The 19,446-nt window shown below is 31.3% G+C and overlaps 2 protein-coding genes across 2 annotated transcripts in view; one reads left to right on the top strand and one right to left on the bottom strand.

Moving 5' to 3' along the window:
- LOC134264733 (uncharacterized) overlaps positions 1-19,446 on the bottom strand; it is a 36,428-nt gene that overhangs the window by 615 nt on the left and 16,367 nt on the right. The gene's annotated exons all lie outside the window — the stretch shown is intronic.
- Positions 7,195-15,499, top strand: LOC134264716 (multiple epidermal growth factor-like domains protein 11). The gene is made up of 10 exons (XM_062746980.1): positions 7,195-7,256; positions 11,032-11,210; positions 11,552-11,806; positions 12,404-12,532; positions 13,903-14,040; positions 14,185-14,324; positions 14,457-14,594; positions 14,794-14,863; positions 15,063-15,197; positions 15,372-15,499. Exons 1-10 carry the CDS (start codon positions 7,195-7,197, stop codon positions 15,497-15,499), a joined length of 1,374 nt encoding a protein of 457 aa, XP_062602964.1.

Below are 19,446 nucleotides of genomic sequence, written 5' to 3' on the forward strand. Positions count from 1 at the left end.
AGGGACCATTTTAAAACTTATTAATTTAAAACCACTTGGCACTTTTCAGCGTACAATAAAAATTCACGAATTCAACTGTGTACAATCTTCATCTGTCGTTATATGTAATATATTTTAGCTCTATTTTCAAGGTAGGTGTACTTAAGAAGTGAAATAATTTTTTCAAGTTGCACGAGGACATCAACTAGAACGGTACACGTCGGTATATTTAAAAAAAAATCATTTTCGCTCACCAAGGGTTTTCGGTCCGCACCGCTCCCCATAAAGGATTTATGGGGAGCGGTGCGGAGAGAATACCCTTAGCTAGCGAAGATGAAAATATTTGGAAATGTAATTATTGAAAACAAACCATATAAATTTCGAAATAATTCTTCCTTTAGATTCTTTAATTTGTAAAGTATGAGACTGATCACTTTTACATGAACTATCATGGAAAAGCATAGATGTCTTCAATAGTACATCATATTACTCTTCCTGGCGTCAAAACTATGGTACAGATTTATTCTTTTGCTTTATTAATGACATTTTGAATGACGTACTTTGTGGCAATTCATCCGCAAAATAATGTCAAAATAAGAAATGAATTAATTTTAAAACTCAGGAATTATATGATAAGCTATACGCTTCACATTGGGATATTTTTAAGGGACTCCTATCCTCAGCTAGGAAGGACAGCTCTTTAATTTAAAATTTGATTAAAAAAATCTCAAAATGAATCTTAAACATTTAATCTTTTCATGCAACAATTTTCATTATATACCTCTAAATGTGCTTCAAGGTTCTTTGTAGTTCTCAGAAAGGTCTAATTTTACCCCGGAAAAGAATTTTAAAATTGCATATACATGTATCAAAAAATTGATGTTAATTTCAATCTATCCATAGATATCAATGTTTATTAACATGGTATGAAGTTAGAAGGGATTTATGGAGCTTAGCAATGACAGGAGAATCTTTCTACACTTTGTATTGTAAAATGATCGAAGTAAATAAAAGAAATTAAGGTATATTATAGGTATAAAAATTGTCGAATTTCTTCAAATGCCTGGATACCTATGATTTTTTATTTTTAAAATATGTTAATTGATCAAATTTGAATTAAATAATGTATGGCAGGTGTTTTATTCACAATTCCAAGAAATATATTTATGACATATGTATATAATATGAGATTTACTAATTTTCTCTATATAATATGATTAACTTGAAAAATGAAGTTTGAAGAATTATTATGGGTAAAAAACGTTACTTTAAAAAATTCAGACATTTTTGTGAGCATTTTCAATAAGTCAATGCTTAATTTTCAGAACCTGGGGATCGGAGTACCTTAATGACATGCTCATTATGAAATATGCCGCCGTGAATCGTCACAGTTCATGTCCTCATGATCCTTCTTATATTAAATTCATTGCTTAAATGTTCAATGATAATCTTAAACTTACATTAATAAACATAAATCTTTATAAATTAAAATTGGGGAGTATTATCCATTACTATGCTATTTCTATTTAAGACATCAAAGAAACTTAAATAAAATACAGTAACCTGTTTCTTTTAAAATGTAAATCCTTTTGCATTTGACAAAGACAGTAGAGAAATTTATAATCAATGCACCTTACCTCTGATAGGAGAGAGAGGAGAAATCAAAAGAAAAACCACGAGGACAATGGGTAACTGATTCATGGTCGCTCCTGAAATGGAATAAAAGTGATAAAAGAGAAATCGTACCGCGCATATATAGCCATGTTACCACTTGAAATATGCACGATCTGCTATTTTTATTACCATGATGATAATTCAACTGAGCACAGTTGGTCATCTTATAAAAATCTGCTCCATGCATTTTGCCGTATCTAAATAACGTCAAACGCTTTTATCATTTGGAGTTCAGGATAAGTGATTTGGTCTTACCTTGATTATGTACTATTTTATATCAAAATTTCAATAAGCAAAACGACAGATATAATTCTATCAATTAAGGAATGGTTAAGATAAAAATTTTAATTTGAATTATTGATCCTTTTATCTTTAAGAAATGGAATACTTTAAAATGCATACAGGGGTTAATCAAAATAGAATTCAAAAAATCTTGATAAGGTTAAGTTGACAAATAATACTTCTGGAGAAAAACCAAAAAAAAAAAAATTAGTCATTTGATAAATAGATTGGAAACTATTATTGAAAATATAATTAATAAATAGATATAAAAATATTCATGTTTTCCTTTCTCACTTTCCATCATATTGGTTTCAATATCAAATTTCCGAACTAAAAATCCAAGATAATGATGATATATATTTCAAAACTAATTTGTAACTGTCATCAGTGATATCATATTTCAGAAGAATATTTTTCTAGTCTTCTTGAGTATCGAATCAACTGATAAATAATACATAACAGTTGTTAGTCGACTATACGTCGTCGATATAAATATCTTTATGTCAAAAAACCACGTAGAGATGTCATTCAGAAACTCGAGCATCTTTTTCATACTAGCATCGACTTCAAAGCACTTGTGTGTATCGTGTTCAATCAGAATTTTTTTAACAAAGTAATTTTGCAAATGGCAGATGAAAAGGAAAGTAAATTTGCGAGTTCCATTTTTTATTGAAAAGCAGCTGTCAATAATGTCAGAAAGCCTGGAAATTATTTATTGTGGGGAATAGTTGTATCTAAGTTGAAAAGTCTTAATGTAGTATTTTTCTCACTCAAAACTGCATTTCTTGTATTTAAAAATTAATGTAATTTTAGTCTATCCATAGATGTGATTGTATTAGTTAGATTAGTTTTGACCATTTTTATAAGAGTCAAGGTCAGGTCAAGGGTATGACCTTTTCCCCGGTCATTAAGAACAAAAATAATTGCATCCAATCATGAGATAGGGTTTTCAATTTCAAAAGATTAAATATTTTTCATTTTGCATAAAAAGATTTGACCATATAGGGTCTATCAGATGATAATATTACCAAATCAATATAAATAGTTTAACAAAAATGCATTTTGACTGATCCGAATTTTCTCTACTTTTCTTATATTTTTAGGGTATTTAAGTTATTTTTATATGCACTTTTTATTTAATTTTTTCTTATTTTCATATATGCTAGAGCAGTCATATAGAGATACAAAGTGAAACAAAAACAAAGTTTTTACCGTTTAGTAAGAGAGTAAAAATACTTTCTACAGATTTTTGACACATATCTGTACTTAGAGTTGAAGCTTTTAAAAGCTAAAATAATTGTAGTTTGTTTGGAAATTCACATTTATTTGATATCTTTTAAAACTTTAGTTCCTTATTATTAATTAAATTAGCTAACAATTGAAAAATTCTTCTAGTCTTTAATTGTGTAAAAATTATAACGAAATTAATTTTGTCTATTTAAAGTTGTACAATTGTGATGACGAAAGAAAAATATAGTCTTTTAAATCTCTTTCACCTAAATATCTAAATAAAATTATATGCAAATATATACATTGAATATTTCATCTACTCAGAGAGGAATTCTACCTTAAGTCTGTATGTTGTTGATTTTTATAAATGTTTTGATTGAAAATGATCAAAAACTTTCCTGGAAATTTTAGCCAGATAATTTACTGGTTAAGTAGAAATTTTTATGTGAAAGCTATCTGGGCATAACGTGATGATTTTTCTTGCATCATGACTAAAATTGTTGCGTTGATAAGTACTACACTGTTTCTCTTCCGATAACTGTTTATACATCTACATTGAATATTTGGAGGACCTTTGTCGGGCCACTTTGGCATTTCCAAAGAAGAATTCGGGATTATTTTCTAATAATTACTGTACAGCAGGAAATTAACTCGCGGAGTTCATTTTCGTTATATTCGCGGAAAATAAAATTCCGCGAATTCAACATTCAGTGAATAATTCTTAAAAAGTTTTATAAGGATACATCGAAATTTTAATATTTTCTGTGATAAGATGTAGACTGTCGTTATAATTATTCGAGTGTCTGGATCAATTAAAAACACTTAGTTGTTGCTGTTTTTAAAGCTTATTACATGTAATTGTTTAATTCATTTCTATGGCTAACGATTACTTTTGCCATCTAGTAGACGTGCGATGTAATTATTTAAGGTAATTCCACCCTCCTATGATGTCATAGGTTTTTGCAAAAACTGTAATTAGTTTACATTCATACCTAATAGAACAATATCTCTTGGAAGAATGCTTTACAATAGGTGCAATGATAAATATTGTTAAGTTAAAGAATTTAAAAAATGCATTTTTTCTATATTTAATCAATTATTTAATCTTTAAAAAATGTTGACAAGGGCAATAACTCCTTCTAGGGTCTCTTCATTCAGGCATTTGCTTTATTGTAAAATAGTTCCCCTGATATTCACAATTCAAAAGTATCTTTTAAGTACAAAATATTTAGGAACATTCAGCATCAGAATTATGTATTTTAACCAGTTTTTACATATTTTTCATATTACTGTTTGCAAAAAATGTGCAATTTTTTTATGTTGACATACACTTCTATTTATTTATGTTTCGCATCTTAAATAATATGGTAACGTATACATTTTTGTAATAATTGGAAAATTTAAAGTATATTAAATGAAAATGAATGCAGTTTTTGTACTTTGAACTATAAAATTTTGAGGGGGGGAAACATCTTTTAAAATAAAACATGCTTGTTTAATTTCACCCGTGCGTATCACTCAGTCATTACCTTGAATCAAGGCATTTACTTAATAAACAGGATAAAGACAATTAATTAATTTTAATTATATGATTTAAAGTTGAACAATTTTACTACGGTTTAATTTTTTCTGATTTGGACCCGGAAAGAAGAAAAAAATTAAATGCGTAACATTATTTTGACTTCAAATCGGGATCAGTCCGGTGTTTCGTTATTATGCAATCGGGATCAAAATCGACACAATATAAAGACATTACTTTTCTGTCTGATACATGCATGTACGCGCGATATACATTACAGACTTTAATTTTATACTACAGAGACGAGAAATAGCAGTTCACACAATATACACGTACAGAATAATGCTTGCAAGTACTGAGTGAGTGTTCAAGAAATTTATGGTTTTTCCTTTTCCGCGAATTCAAACTACTGCGATTTGCTGAAAATTTAACAAATCGCGATCTTTTCCGACCGCGATTTTAACCTGCTATACAGTACTGTTTCTTCACTAGCCAAATTGAAAATTTAGTTTGAATCTTGAATTTCTATTTGTCTGTTGTAGAACTTGTTTTATTTGACTCTTTCTAATTATTATAGGGAAAGCATACATATTTACCAATTTCAAAAACTGAGTCAAAAGCAGTGATGATTTTTAAGTATATTTTCAATAAAAGATTCCGCTTAGTTTCATTGGAAATTGACCGCAACACCTATAAATACATAAACACCTAAAATGTTTATTGTGCCTGCAATTATTCAGATGCAGTACATGTACTTGTCAACGCAACATTTTTATTCACGATACAAGTAAAAGCTTAACTTGACTGGATGAGACAGAAGTTGGTGTATCTCAGCAACACCAGCAAGTTGTCTTGACTTTAAGAAATGTCGAATGTTTACAAAATATATCTGGTATAGCAAAAATTTTTCACCAAGGAGAGCTCTAGGGATTTCATATTTTTGTATTTTGTCGTATTAATGACCCAATAATTCAAATACCCAAGCCCCTCAAGGATTAAAGTAACTGAGATGAAAACATTTCCGTATACTTCTAAATATTTTTGGGACATCGTTTCGTTCGACTTATTACTATTTAGAATCCTTAGAAGATTGGGCATTAGTTTTGAGGCTTTATGCTTCAATGAGGAATAAATGTGATGTGTTTGATAGCAAATTAAAAAAAATACACAAAAATACTCAAATCGATTAGGCATTTGTTAAATTTATTACATATTAACCATAAGTAATGCACTTAAAAAGTTCACAATCAACGACGAGGAAGTTGCTTAAGCAAATATAAAATTAAAAGAAACACCCTTCTTCTTTTTAATTTGCAAATTAAACAAGATTAAATTGATTCGTGGTGACTCATCACCGTCATCGAAAATAAAAGGAAAACCGCTCTTAATTCCTCATAAGGCATGTTTTATACCTTTATAATTAAAGTTGAACAAATTGTCTAAAATTATATACTATGTATTCGCAAACCTGATACATCCGATGAACAGTAGATGAAGCAAAGATAAATATGCATAATATTAATTATAAATGGCAAGCTTGTTCTTTCTGTATTTGAGCCACCTTAGAAAATTGCTAACATACTTTGCTCACTTTGCATATTTAATGTATGTGTTGAAATTGTCGTTTATTGAGGCTTGAAAGATTTCCAGCTAGTATATACAAAAACTAAAGTTTGACAAGTAAACACTGGTTGAGACCAGGTAAAATTTACTTGCATCAGCAAAATGTAAGATACTACACTTCCAAATATGTATATTAACTTTTTTTTGACTATAACCAATTGCAAACACAATAAGTGGTATAATGCATCAAAATTAACAAAATTCCAAAATATTTTATGCATTACATGAGGAAAAAAATCATTGTAAGTGGCAGAAGGTGAGGTCGAGAGGCTCCAAAAGATTTGCAAAATCTTGAAACTACCCCATACATGTTGAACATTACACAAATATGAAAACAACTTGCAATATAAGTCATTCGTCAGCATAATCGTTTTTACTCTCATAAATGATATCTATTGCGAAATTCATTTAGAAATATATATTTATAAAAGAAATCTATGATTGCAAAAAATTTGACAGTGAGACTCGGATGTTATCCGTTTAATTCAGACGTGATAGTGGTTATTTCAAATTTATTTGTCAAATGTTTTGTAAAAAAGTATTAAAGCTTAAGATAAACTTTCCTTGTTGATTTAAAGAAACATGATATATTCTACCAGACTAATGTTGATAAAAAAGAAAATAGATCACAACCAGTAGAGTTAATTTCCTGATATCTGTTATTTTTCTGGATATGGCGGCGATAAATATCGCAACACATCTTTTATTTTATGTTACAGGATGTACACTTGGTTATGGTAAGCGCTACTGGTTTTGAATGTATCAATTATCTGCACCGACTGATCTTGAAACGATTATGAAACAATTTGATATTACAAAGGCAAGACAAGATATTTGGTTGAAAATGGATACACGTTTTGATAATCAGTCTTCGCATTGAATAGAGTATGGCAATTAGTTTGTTAGAGGTTAATCCTGAACGTACAGTTCAAGTTCTATTCAAGTTCAGGTACTAGCACAGTTAAAACTTTGTAATGAAACATGTTGAGAAAACGAACAGTATTCAATCTCAAAAGTCCATAAAACAATATAAAATAGTAGCAGAGCAAACACAGACCTCCAAAACATCAGAGAAGGGTCAGATGCCATCAAGGAGTGAGCACCCCCTGCCAATAGTTCACACAGACAGTGTGTTCCTTGTCACAAACAACAGAAAAACTTGTGGTCAACTCAGTGTATAAACAATGGTCTAACAATCAGAATGAATTAGGTCAGTCAGCATTTGACTCCATGACAAATCGTATTGGCCAACAAGGCCACTGCACCGACCATAGAACGTACAATTTGATGGCTTTAATTGAGACAGATGAAATTCTTATTTCATCAACTTGGTAGACAATAATTTACCTCGTTTTAGAAATTGATCATACGTAGAGCATACCCTTGCGTATCGAATCAAATGAGATACATAAACTCCGTATGAAAGTGATGCACGTCGTGATATTTGGTGCATAGGTAAGGAAATGATATGGAGATAACGAAAAGTATTCAATATCAGCGTTTATAAAACAATACGAAATAGGAGTAAAGCAAACACGGACCTCCGAAACATCAGAGGTGGGTTCAGGTGCCATGGAGGAGTGAGCCTTCCCTGTTGACCGGTCACACCCGCCGTGTGCTCCTTGTCAGGATCGGGAAATAGCGGAAAAATTCGTCGTCAATTTATTTAGTGTATAAATATTGGACTAATAATAAGTATGAAAAACGTCAAATAGCATTTGTCTTAATGATGAATTGTATTTGCTGACAAGGTCATTGTATCGACCGTAGAATTTCCGAAATGATGAACTTAAAATGAGACTATTGACATTCTTGTTTTATCAACTTGCTTGTCAATAATTTACCTCGTTTTAGAAATTGTTCATACGTAGGCATGCTCTTGCGTATTGAATCAACTGAGATATATACACACCGTATGCAGGTGGTGAAGGTATATTGCGCAAAAGTAAGGGAAGTTGACGATAGAAAAGTTAGAGTCAACACGTTTATCATAGAGCTTGGTTGTTAGATTACCGTGAAGGTCTATTTCAAGTTAAATATCCAGGTATGGAACAGATGTATCAGACTCTGTGGTATCTTTTATCTCAAGCTCACCAGGATATATCGTATCGACGTGGGAATGGAAATGACTATTGTTAATTGACAATACGTCATCGATATATCTAAATGTCGAGTTGAGGCCACAACAAATGTTTTCTTCTTTTCACGCCTAAGATTTCGCACAGATTCTGCTTGATATGAATATAAAGATAGGTTTGCTAACAACATAACGCAATTGGTACCCATGGGATTCCAGGAGATTGTTGGAGTACCTGGTCTCCAAAAACCATATAGATATTGTCAACCTAAAAATTCAAGCATCTCTTTGATGTCAACTTCAGAGTACTTTTGTGTGCAATCAGAATGTGTTTAAACAAAATAATTTTGCAAATAATCAATGACCAGTTAAGTTAATTAACGAGTTCCATATTTATTGAAGAAGCAGCTGTCAATGATATCAAAAAGCCTGGACTTTAATTTATCGTGGGGAATGGTTGTGTATAAAGTTGTAAAGCCGTAGGTTTTTAAGCTGTTGATTTTGGCAATTTCTTGTGATTTCAAATTGTATCCACATCTGATTCACACCATTTCTTGAATAAACTGTTGTACAGTACTCTTGAAGTTTATCCTTCACTACTGTCAATATCTTAGTGAGGTGTAACGAAAGAGGATTGGTTGAACATTTACTGGAACCCGCAATGTATCTTTGTTTTTCAGGATTTTTGTGAAGTTTCGGAACCCAATAAATATAGGGCAGTTCAAATTCATTTTGGCTCTGTGGAATATTAAAAATATTTAAAACTGACATATATATATATGTTTTTGAAGAATTTCTTCCTTAGAAAGGGAAGTATGAGTATAATATATAAGGGAAACTGACGATAGGAAAGTAAATTCATCGGATGTATCGTATCGACATAAAACTTTATACATGTATTAACATTTTGAATTGACAATGTCGAGTTGAAGGCAACAGCAAGTAGTTTCTTTTTTTTCAATTATTTATTCAATAACATACAATATAACAGTGAGGTAAAACTTCCGCAGAAGCCCTCTGATAATACCTCACCAGGGGTGCCAGGAGCTTCCTGGATCGATATAGTATTATATTATATATCTCCAAAATTTGAACAGAATTTTTTCACATTATGCTAATATATAATTATTGACGCTTCATTTTCATACATAAGCATAAATATCTCAAAGCAAATTAGTACCATTTTTATATATGATAACAAAGTATACGTTTAACACCATTATACTAATATATGATTATTGACGCTTCATTTTCATACATATAAATAAATACCTCAAATCAAATTAGCACCATCTTTATATATAATAACAGAGTATGCATTTTACACCAATAGAAATATGACCCTTGTTGCAGTGGAGATTGTGTGGAATAAAAAGAAAGAAGTCTATATCAATCTCACTGTAACTAGTATTTAGGGCCAGGTCACCCTCAAATACGGGTCTTTTTGTGTTTTACAGTCTATAAACAAGATCAATATGTAGAGTTTTGTGATAATAAAATTAGTTTTAGATTATAATAATACATCAGAATGAATGAATTTTACAAAGACATGAATATTTTTTCCTCACATACATAGTTTGAATCTGGCATTACATTTTCATTTGATGATCTATTAATTTATTCATTTTGAACATATTTTAAATATAATGTCTCCAGTTACATGAAAAATAACATAGCAAAAAAAAAAATAAAAATAGTGTGCCGTATAGTGGACTTAAAAGTGTGGATACATGTATATATAGTTTATCACGGCAGCAGATAATACCAAAAAAAAAAAAAAAAAAAAAAAAAAAACCAAATGTGCCTTATGGTGAATTAATAAATGTGAATACATTTATGTTTAGTTTATCACGGCAGCAGATAATGCCAGCTGCGTGGTATTAGAATCCCAGGGAATTTTGAAACATATGATTTATTTTCTCTTTGAATTTTGTCAAATCATGTGATTGTAATAGTAAAAAATTAGTTTCTGCTTTTCATACATAAGATTTTGAACAATTTCTATTTCATATATACTTACATAAATATGTCTGCTAGTAACGGGAGGCAATTGGTACCAATGAGAAATCCAATAGATTGTTGGAAAACCTTATCTTCAAAAACTACATTAATATTGTCAATCAGAAACTCAAGTATTATTTTGACGTCATTTCAGAGTTCTTGTATGTAAAATCAGAATGTATTGAACAAATAATTTTGCAAATGACCAATGACAATTTAAGTAAATTTTCTAGATCCTTTTCAATCGAATAAGCAGCTGCTAATGATATCAAAAAGCCGAAACTTTAATCTATTGTGGGGAATGGTTGTGGCAAATGTGGAAGCAGTAAATAACTCCTTATTTTCATAGATTTTGGACTGAATTCTAAGCGACGTTTAATTTATTTAAAAGGATTATTTATAACACCAAATATTTTCGACCCAAGTTAATGTCAATTTGCATGCAGCTTCCACTTAAATCGGAAGTAATGTATTGATTTTGTATGTATGTTTGCCTAGATTTTTATCAAGCATTTTTATTTTTGATCTAGTGACTCTTTTAAAGACTGACTTCTCTTCTTTAACCAAACTTACAGTCAGTAACACGAAGGTCGGACGTAAAACATGCTCGTCTATCTTAATCAATAAAAAGACACCTTTTTTTTAGTGATCTATTCGACTCCAGTAATGCGGTTGATGGACTTAAATCTGACCTCAGTGCGTGGGGACGGCAGTGTGTTGTGTCAAAAGACTATTATAGAACCGCCACCTGGTGGGTAAACCTGACAGCAATCCACAGCATTCATTACATAAGGATTTATTACAGGACAGATAATGTTGTATGGAGTAAGTCCATTTTCTACTTGGAAAATAAATGATAGTTGACTCACGGCAAGAAACTATTGGAAATGTGCGCTGAAAATAAATAGACAAAAAACTTAATTGTTATTTATCTATTTGTACTTACTAGTATGTTCTTGCAATTTGTTGCAATACAAATTATTTGTTTACGTAAATACTTTTTAAGAGTTTGAAAAAATGAATTTAAATCACGATTTTGCACTATGATGCACATGCATATTTTCCTCTTATTTAGTTTTCAATAAATGAAAATATGTGTAAAAAATAATTATGAATAAAAAAAATCTATGGAGAATTCCATTCAAACCTAAATGCTTGCATTCCAGATGCATCCAATGACTACACAGAAAGATTTCTTGGGTTTTATGTCTACGTATCGAACACAACAGATAGACTAAATGGTCAATTATGTTTCCATGATGCAGATTATAATAAATCTATGATACCTGCCGTTGTCAATATTACATGCCCAGTACATGGACAATACGTCATTTACTATAATGAGAGACTTTCTAATGTCACTTATTCGGTTGGATATTCCACTGACGCCCATAGTGAACTCTGCGAGGTGGAAGTTTTCGGTCTGTTGCACATATCTGATTAAAACTTCAATTTGTTTTTCTTTTATATCAAACCATATTTACATTCAGTTTGGTGATATCTCTCTGTCATATAAGTATGCAGAGAGCAAATATAGTCATACCTTTATTTTCACAGACCATAGGTCATTATACGACCTTATTACACTACGCAATAATATCTTCATTAAAATAAGCCTTTTTTAACAATAAGGATGTTTTTAAATGTATAAAAACAATAACCCTAAAAGTCTTCTTTTTCTTGTAAATCTTTCATTTAATCCTCATCATAAACTATGAAGTTATCTTCATAAAGTATTACTCACGTTAAATTGTAAATTTGTTGGAAAATATCAATAAATAATTCCATGAAAAACACTTCGGTAAGCAAACCTCTGTGATCGAGAACGTTGACTCAACCATGTAAGCTGTCTCCAGACAACACTGATTACATTTAAGAAAATGGACGAAATTATAATATGTTGATGGAAAATAAAAGAATGGTTGATATGAAACTTGGCAATGTACACAAAAAATTATGTAAGAATTTTTTTTTCTACAGTAATTTTAACACAATCTTGTTTGTTTTTTTTTTCTAAGGATGTAAATCTGGCTTTTATGGACCGAATTGTTCTCAACCCTGTCCGAAAGACTGTCGTTATTGTGAAATAGAGACAGGTGTTTGTACATGGTGTAAACCAGGATACCAGGGATATCAATGTTATAATGGTAAGAGAAAATAGAAATGTTTGGTTTGATGAGGTATTTTAACACCCAATGTTAAAATGATTGAATTGTTTATGTCAAAAAAAGGTGGTATCTTCTCAGCAAGTGATTTTATTTAATTTCTCAAAATAGAAAAAAAAATATTTAACAAAGAAAATTTTGTGTGTGTTTTTGCAAGAAGGTTATTCAAAAAACAACAACGATAATGCAAATCAAGGTTTTGTAAAAAGAAAAATATTTACATTTGTTATTTTCTCCACAATTCTGAAAAATAGTACATCCTTTCCCTAACAACAAGAACTATATTTAGCTTGTTCTTCTTTCAATTTTATTTACCGTTCACGGTAGCTCAGTCGGTAGAGCGCTCGCTCCGTGATCGGGAGGTCGTGAGTTCGTATCTCGGCCGCGACTGATCTAGTCGTTAAAGTTGGTAGCAACTGTTCCTTCGCCATGCGCTCGGCATTTGAAGTGAAAGTTGCGGGTCCTTCGGATGAGACCTTAAAAACCGAGGCCACGTGTCAGCGGCAGGCGTTGGCACGATAAAGATCCCTCACTGCTCAATGGCCCTGAGTGATCAAAATTTGAAGCCCTTCACCGGCATACGGTGACGTCTTTTGAATGAAAAATTCTCGAGAGGGACGTTAAACAATATACAATCAATCAATCAATCTTTCAATTTTATGTTCTCTTTATATTAGCTACTTGATTACATCATTTATTGCCATTTAAAAGATCAAACAAGACCTATAGGCTCATCTTCTTTTTGCATGTACATGTAAAGTTTATTTTAGTTAGATAAAAGAAATTTTCCACAGCTATATGATAAACGTGATGGCTTTAACTTTTCTATCGTTAGCTTCCCTTACTCATGCAACAATATACCTTCATCCCCTGCATATGGAGTTGATTCGATTACGCAAGAGCATACTCTACGCATGAACAATTTCAAAAACGAGGTTTTTTTTTTTTGATAAACAAGTTGATTGAACACAAATTTCATCAGTCTCGTTTAAAGTCATTATTTCGTAAAGTCTATGGTCAAAACAATGACCTTAGCAGCAAATACAATTTATCGTTGAGTCAAATGCTGACTGACGTTTTTCATACTTATTGTCAGTCCATTATTTATACACTGAATTGACGACGAATTTTCCCGTTATTTCCCGATCATGACAAGGAGCACACGCAGTTGTGAGCAGTCAGCAGGAGATGCTCACTCCTCCAGGCACCTGATCCCACCTCTGATGTTTCAGAGGTCCGTATTTGCTCTGCTGCTATTTTGTATTGTTTATATGAACTTTTGACTTGAATACTGCTCGTTATCTTTATATGCTAAGATTCACACACTCAAGTATATTGATTGGGTTTTATAGAATGCAGCGGTGGTAAATATGGACAAGATTGTGGAGAAAATTGTGGCGCTTGTCTAGGATATGAACAATGTAACTATGGCAGTGGGTCCTGTACAGAAGGGTGTGATATTGGTTATGAAGGAACTCTTTGTAGAACAGGTAATTATGTCAATAATCATTCACGTAAATAAATGTGCACTTCCTGAAAAAAAACATAAAATATCATTTATCTTCATTTTTTAAATAAGCTATCAATTAGAATAAATTGTGCAAGATAATTTCTGTATAGTGTATGTTTTTCAGAGTGTTCACTTGGACGATTCGGAACAAACTGTGAGAGATTCTGTAGTAAAAATTTGGGATATCTAATGTATGCAACGGAACGACCGGAGAATGTGAGAAAGGATGTCAACCGGGCTGGATTGGACTTCAATGTACTAAAGGTACTCTATATATATGTTTGAACTAGATTATACTCACCTTATTTGTAGGTTTTAATAAGGAGGAATTTCCACATGCCAAGCATCCGTATATAATTGAATTACATGTACATGTATACTCGATGCATTTCATAGAGTGTGATGGAAGTAAATATGGACAGGATTGTGGACAGAGTTGTGGAGCCTGCCTTAATTATAAAAAATGTCATTACATCAATGGTTCTTGTCCGGAAGGCTGTGCCGCGGGATTCAAAGGAAAACTCTGTAAAACAAGTAATTTAAATTGTTATTTATCTAAGAAAATATTCAAATATTCAACATTTCAATAATCATATTAGGATTGAAAAGTGTGAGAAAGAAAAAAGTAAAAATGTGTTTACTGGAATAAACTCTCATGCCAGGTTGTCCTGGAGGCACATTTGGAATCAACTGTGAACAAAATTGCAATGAACACTGTGGTGTACCTTTTCAGTGTAACAGAGGGACAGGGGAATGTGAGGGGGGATGTCAACCAGGCTGGGAGGGACCTCAGTGTGAATCAGGTACAAAGATTTAGGGGACCAAACCTTTTTGTCAAGAATAATATGTTTGCCTTTTCTATTTATCTGCCGTAAATTAGTTTCCTGGTTATATGAGTGTCAAAAATGTGCTAGATGTATACTTTACTTAAAGTTTAATTGCTTTTTAAAGGAATCTTTTTTTTTCTTTTATTTTAACTGCTCTCTTCATACTATCAAATAGCTTGCACAGAAAATAAATACGGTACAAACTGCAGCTATACCTGTGGGTTTTGTCAGGATTCTTCTTGTCACCACGTGGATGGTTCATGCGCAGGGACGTGTGTGGAAGGATATCAAGGAGCCTTATGCAATGAGGGTAACATGTTTTTCTACCCCCCCCCCGTCCCTCTCAAACGTATTGACGTTAAAAGCATAGAAATAAAACTGGTAATTAGCATTTCTGTCTGTTCAACAGGAAATGAAATTAACGTATCAATTTATTCCGGTAATCTAATTAATTTTGTTTGAAGTATTCATTTAATTGAAATAGTGTACAAAAAGGGCTTTTATGGAGATGATTGCACGGAGGAATGCAGTCCCTTTTGTAAGTCATCACGTGACTGTCACCACGTGACAGGACATTGTAATGAAGGATATGAATTGAACATATTTCATTGACAAAGTCAAAATGATCGGACACAAGTTCAGTAATTTAGATAGTCCTCTTCTAATATAGCATTATGTAAAATTGCTAAAGTAAAACATATGTACATGTCATGATATGGTCTACTACATACATTGTATATATCGTAGCAATAGAAAGGAACAAATAAATAAATTCTTTAAATGTACCAATATAATTTGAGATTTGAGATAGTAAGAGATAAAAAGTAAACTTAATTTGAAAAACGACCACATTCATTTAAGAAAGATTGAATAGTCTTGAAAAGTTCAGCATTTTGTTCAAAAGTTAGAGAATCATCGCCCCATAGCATTAAATGTACATCTATAATATGTAAATAATTTAATGACAATAGCTTATTCATTAAGGAATTTATATAATATTTACAAACAAAAAACATGATATGTATTTTCTAGTAGTTCACAAGAGCAATTAGTACTGGTTATTAGGTTACAGCGATATAAATCAGACTTTAAAATACAATTGTGTCTTAATCTTGTATGAATTATGTTCAAAAACCTTTTTCCATAAGAAAAATATTTCTGAGATTTTACATTACTATTTTGCAAATAGTTTTTGAAAATTTTGATAGAAGTTGCCTACCTTGTTTTTAGACTAAGGGAATTCCACTTTCTAACAGTATCGGGAATAAATTATTTATTGTAGAGTTCTAATCTGTATTTTGGCAAAGAATAATTTAAAGAATTCCGGGTAGTGTATCCTGAAATATTGCCTCTTGTATCAGGTACTAAGTTTTGCAAGTAAATAGGGACTAAATTATTGTGCATTTTATACATTGTTATTAGTTTTGCCCTATTTCTTCTATATTCCAGTGGTTCCCAGCCTGTTTCCAAATATAATGAATTTCTTGAAGCACTAATTGTAAGCCCAGTAACTATTCTTGCAGCATATAATTGTACTTTTTCAAGATTCTCAATGTCTGTTTTTGTGCATCCAGACCAAACTTCAACAGCATATTCAATTTGTGGTCTAATAAAAGATATATACATCTGGGATAGAATATCTCTTGACACAGTAAATTTTAATTTTTTAAGAAGCCCCAGTTTTTTGTATGTTTTCTTTATAATGGTATCAATATGATAAGACCATCCTAAGTTAGACGACAGAAGTATCCCAAGATGTTTGTGTTCTGTAACATATTCCAATTGGCAATTTCAAAAAATAATTTAGGAAAATGCTGTACATTTTTCAAATTAAAAAGATACTGCTTTGGTTTTCTGTGGATTGAATTTCAATAACCATTTCTTTGACCATTCATCTAGTATTCTAAGATCATTGTTAAGATTTTGTTCAATATGATTAATATTATCTGAACATTGTTGTAAAGAATTATCATCAGCAAATAGTCTACAAACAGATATCATATTTTCAGCCACATCATTTACATACAATAAAAATAATAGGAGACCAAGTACTGAGCCCTGAGGAACTCCAGCTTTTACTTGTCCTACAGAGGAAAAATGATTTCTATACATGACTTGTTGGGTTCTTTCGCTTAAATAACCATCAAACCAATCTAGCATATCACCATTAATTCCATACATTTTTAATTTGTAAATTAAGCCTTTATGCCAGACTCTATCAAATGCCTTTGATAAATCACAAAACACCATACAACAGAATTTACCTTCATCAACACTTTTTACTATAGAATGGTATGTTTCTAAGAGTTGATATACTGTGGAGTGACCTGGTGAAAAACCTGCCTAGTATATATAAAATATATTATGTGAATACAAGAAATTGTAAACATGCTTAAAAATTATTCTTTCAAAAATTTTGCTTATACAACTCAGCAAAGAAACTGGTCTATAGTTTGAAGTGATGGAAGGGTCATCTTTCTTAAAAATTGGAAGAACATGTGCTAGTTTCCAGCAGATTTGTTGAATAGTATACACAAAGGTTTTGAGATAGTTTCTTTGCAAGATTTTAACATTTTATGGCTGATGCAATCTGGACCAACGGCTTTATTGACAGGAATAATAGAAATTATATCAATGATTTCTTGCTCTTGTATTTCAATGTGTGGAACATTATCCGTATATCTTGACACTATATTTGGGAGCTCTTGATTACTGACATCTAACTCTGTAAATGATGTGAAATATTTGTTTAATAGTTCTATTTTATCTATGTCTGAAAATGCAAAACTTTCAGTGCCGTTGTTGTCTGTAAACTGAATAGGTGGAATTTCATTTGTTGGTTTAATGTGAAAAGTATCTTTCAGTAACTTCCAGTATAGTTTTTGATTGTTCAGACTAGCATCCTTAAGATGAGAATCTATATTGTCATAATAGTTTTTAATAGCATATTTTTTCATATTGTTAAACTTATTCCTTGCTTTGAGAAAGTTTTCCTTATCAGATTCTCTTTTTGTTTTTGTGCTATTTTTCTTAGTCTATTGCGAATACGCAAAAATTTCTTTAGAAGAGAGTCCATCCATGGTTTATCATTTGGCCTTATAGTTACAGTTTTTTCAGGTATGCATTGATGAATAATAGAGTTAAATTTTTCTGTGAAGTTTGTTGTTGCAATATTAATGTTTTCTGTATCATCAATAAGGCTATTCCAGTCGCATTTTACAATTGAATCATTAAGGAGTTCTAAATCTGCTTGTTTATAGTTCCAAATTTTACGTTTATATGCCACATTTACATTTGTATTCTGGTGAATATATATATAAGTTGCTTTATGATCACTAACTGTATTACTAATTTGTAATGTTCCAGAATCATGTACATGTATATTATCACTAATAATGATAGGATCTATAAGGGTTTCTGTATCGCAAGTAATTCTTGTAGGTTCGTGTATGATATTTGTTAACCTACAGCTATTCATAATTGTATGAATCTCATGTGAGTTGTAAACTTTTAAAAAATCAACGTTAAGATCACCAAGTACAACAATATTGTTAGATGTATCACAAGCCTTTTCAAATGACCAAGGTAATTTTTGCCAAAGGGCACAATAAGTGTGTGGTGGACGATAAATACAACATATAAGTAGTTTTCCCTTTACTTGTGGTATTTCTATCCACGGGTTCTAAATCTTCTCTTCGACTAGCCTTAATTAAATTTGAAACATAAGTCATTACACCACCACCATAAGAATTACGATCTTTTCTGAAAATACACTTAAAACCTTCTATAAACAAACTTTCATTTGTAACATGTGTGTCTAAATGAGTCTCACTAAAACATAGTATATCAAAATCTTGAACTAGATACAGTAGAGAATCAATCTTATTCCTGATGCTTCTGATATTAAGGTGCAAGATATCAAGAGAGTTTGGTGCAGATGGACCTGGGTTTGTTTCAATATCACCAGATAGCAATAGAATGACAAACATGAATAATTGTGCAAAAAGATTAATTCTGAGAGACCAGAATGACATACTGTTATAATGTTTTTTGAGGATACTGGATATGAAAAGCAAAATATCTAACAACGTAGTAGAAAGATGTATTGGTGGATGGCAAGGACGAAAATGTTTGCAAGGTCAATATTCTTTTAATTTATTTATAAAGGTCAGCAAAAATCCTTCCACCTTGAGTTTTAAATTACTCATGCCTTATACTACATCTAGCAGAATTGTTAACGAAAAGTGTCTTTTATGCGCAGTCGCCGACAAAACAGATGACGTGGATTACCTGTCACAGTTCAATGGTGTTCTTGTCGTCCTTTGCCTCTGTATAGCAATATTCATGGGGATATTGGTCTACCTTTCTATCATAAGGTTGGTCTGTAATAACTATGATATATATCATTCAAGAAAGTGTTTCTATGAATTTAAATTAAGATTATAACGTTTCTATGTATAAAAAATCTAATGCCAGTACATGTAAGTTAAGATTCAGAAGTTTGCGTGAGTCTATACAAAATGTTATTACCTGTAAATATTGATTCAGACTTTGTGTGA

This window comes from Saccostrea cucullata, unplaced genomic scaffold (genome assembly GCF_032062105.1).
Source record: "Saccostrea cucullata isolate Sc308-1 unplaced genomic scaffold, CSIRO_AGI_Scuc_v1 ctg3161, whole genome shotgun sequence".
NCBI lineage: Eukaryota > Metazoa > Mollusca > Bivalvia > Ostreida > Ostreidae > Saccostrea > Saccostrea cuccullata.

What these genes read in the sequence shown, in the direction of transcription:
- LOC134264716 (XM_062746980.1), top strand. Translation starts at nt 7,195, where the DNA reads ATGGCAATTAGTTTGTTAGAGGTTAATCCTGAACGTACAGTTCAAGTT. An exon ending in AGGAACTCTTTGTAGAACAG is followed by an intron (nt 14,041 to 14,184) that starts GTAATTATGTCA and finishes TATGTTTTTCAG; the next exon opens with AGTGTTCACTTGGACGATTC. An exon ending in AGGAGCCTTATGCAATGAGG is followed by an intron (nt 15,198 to 15,371) that starts GTAACATGTTTT and finishes TAATTGAAATAG; the next exon opens with TGTACAAAAAGGGCTTTTAT.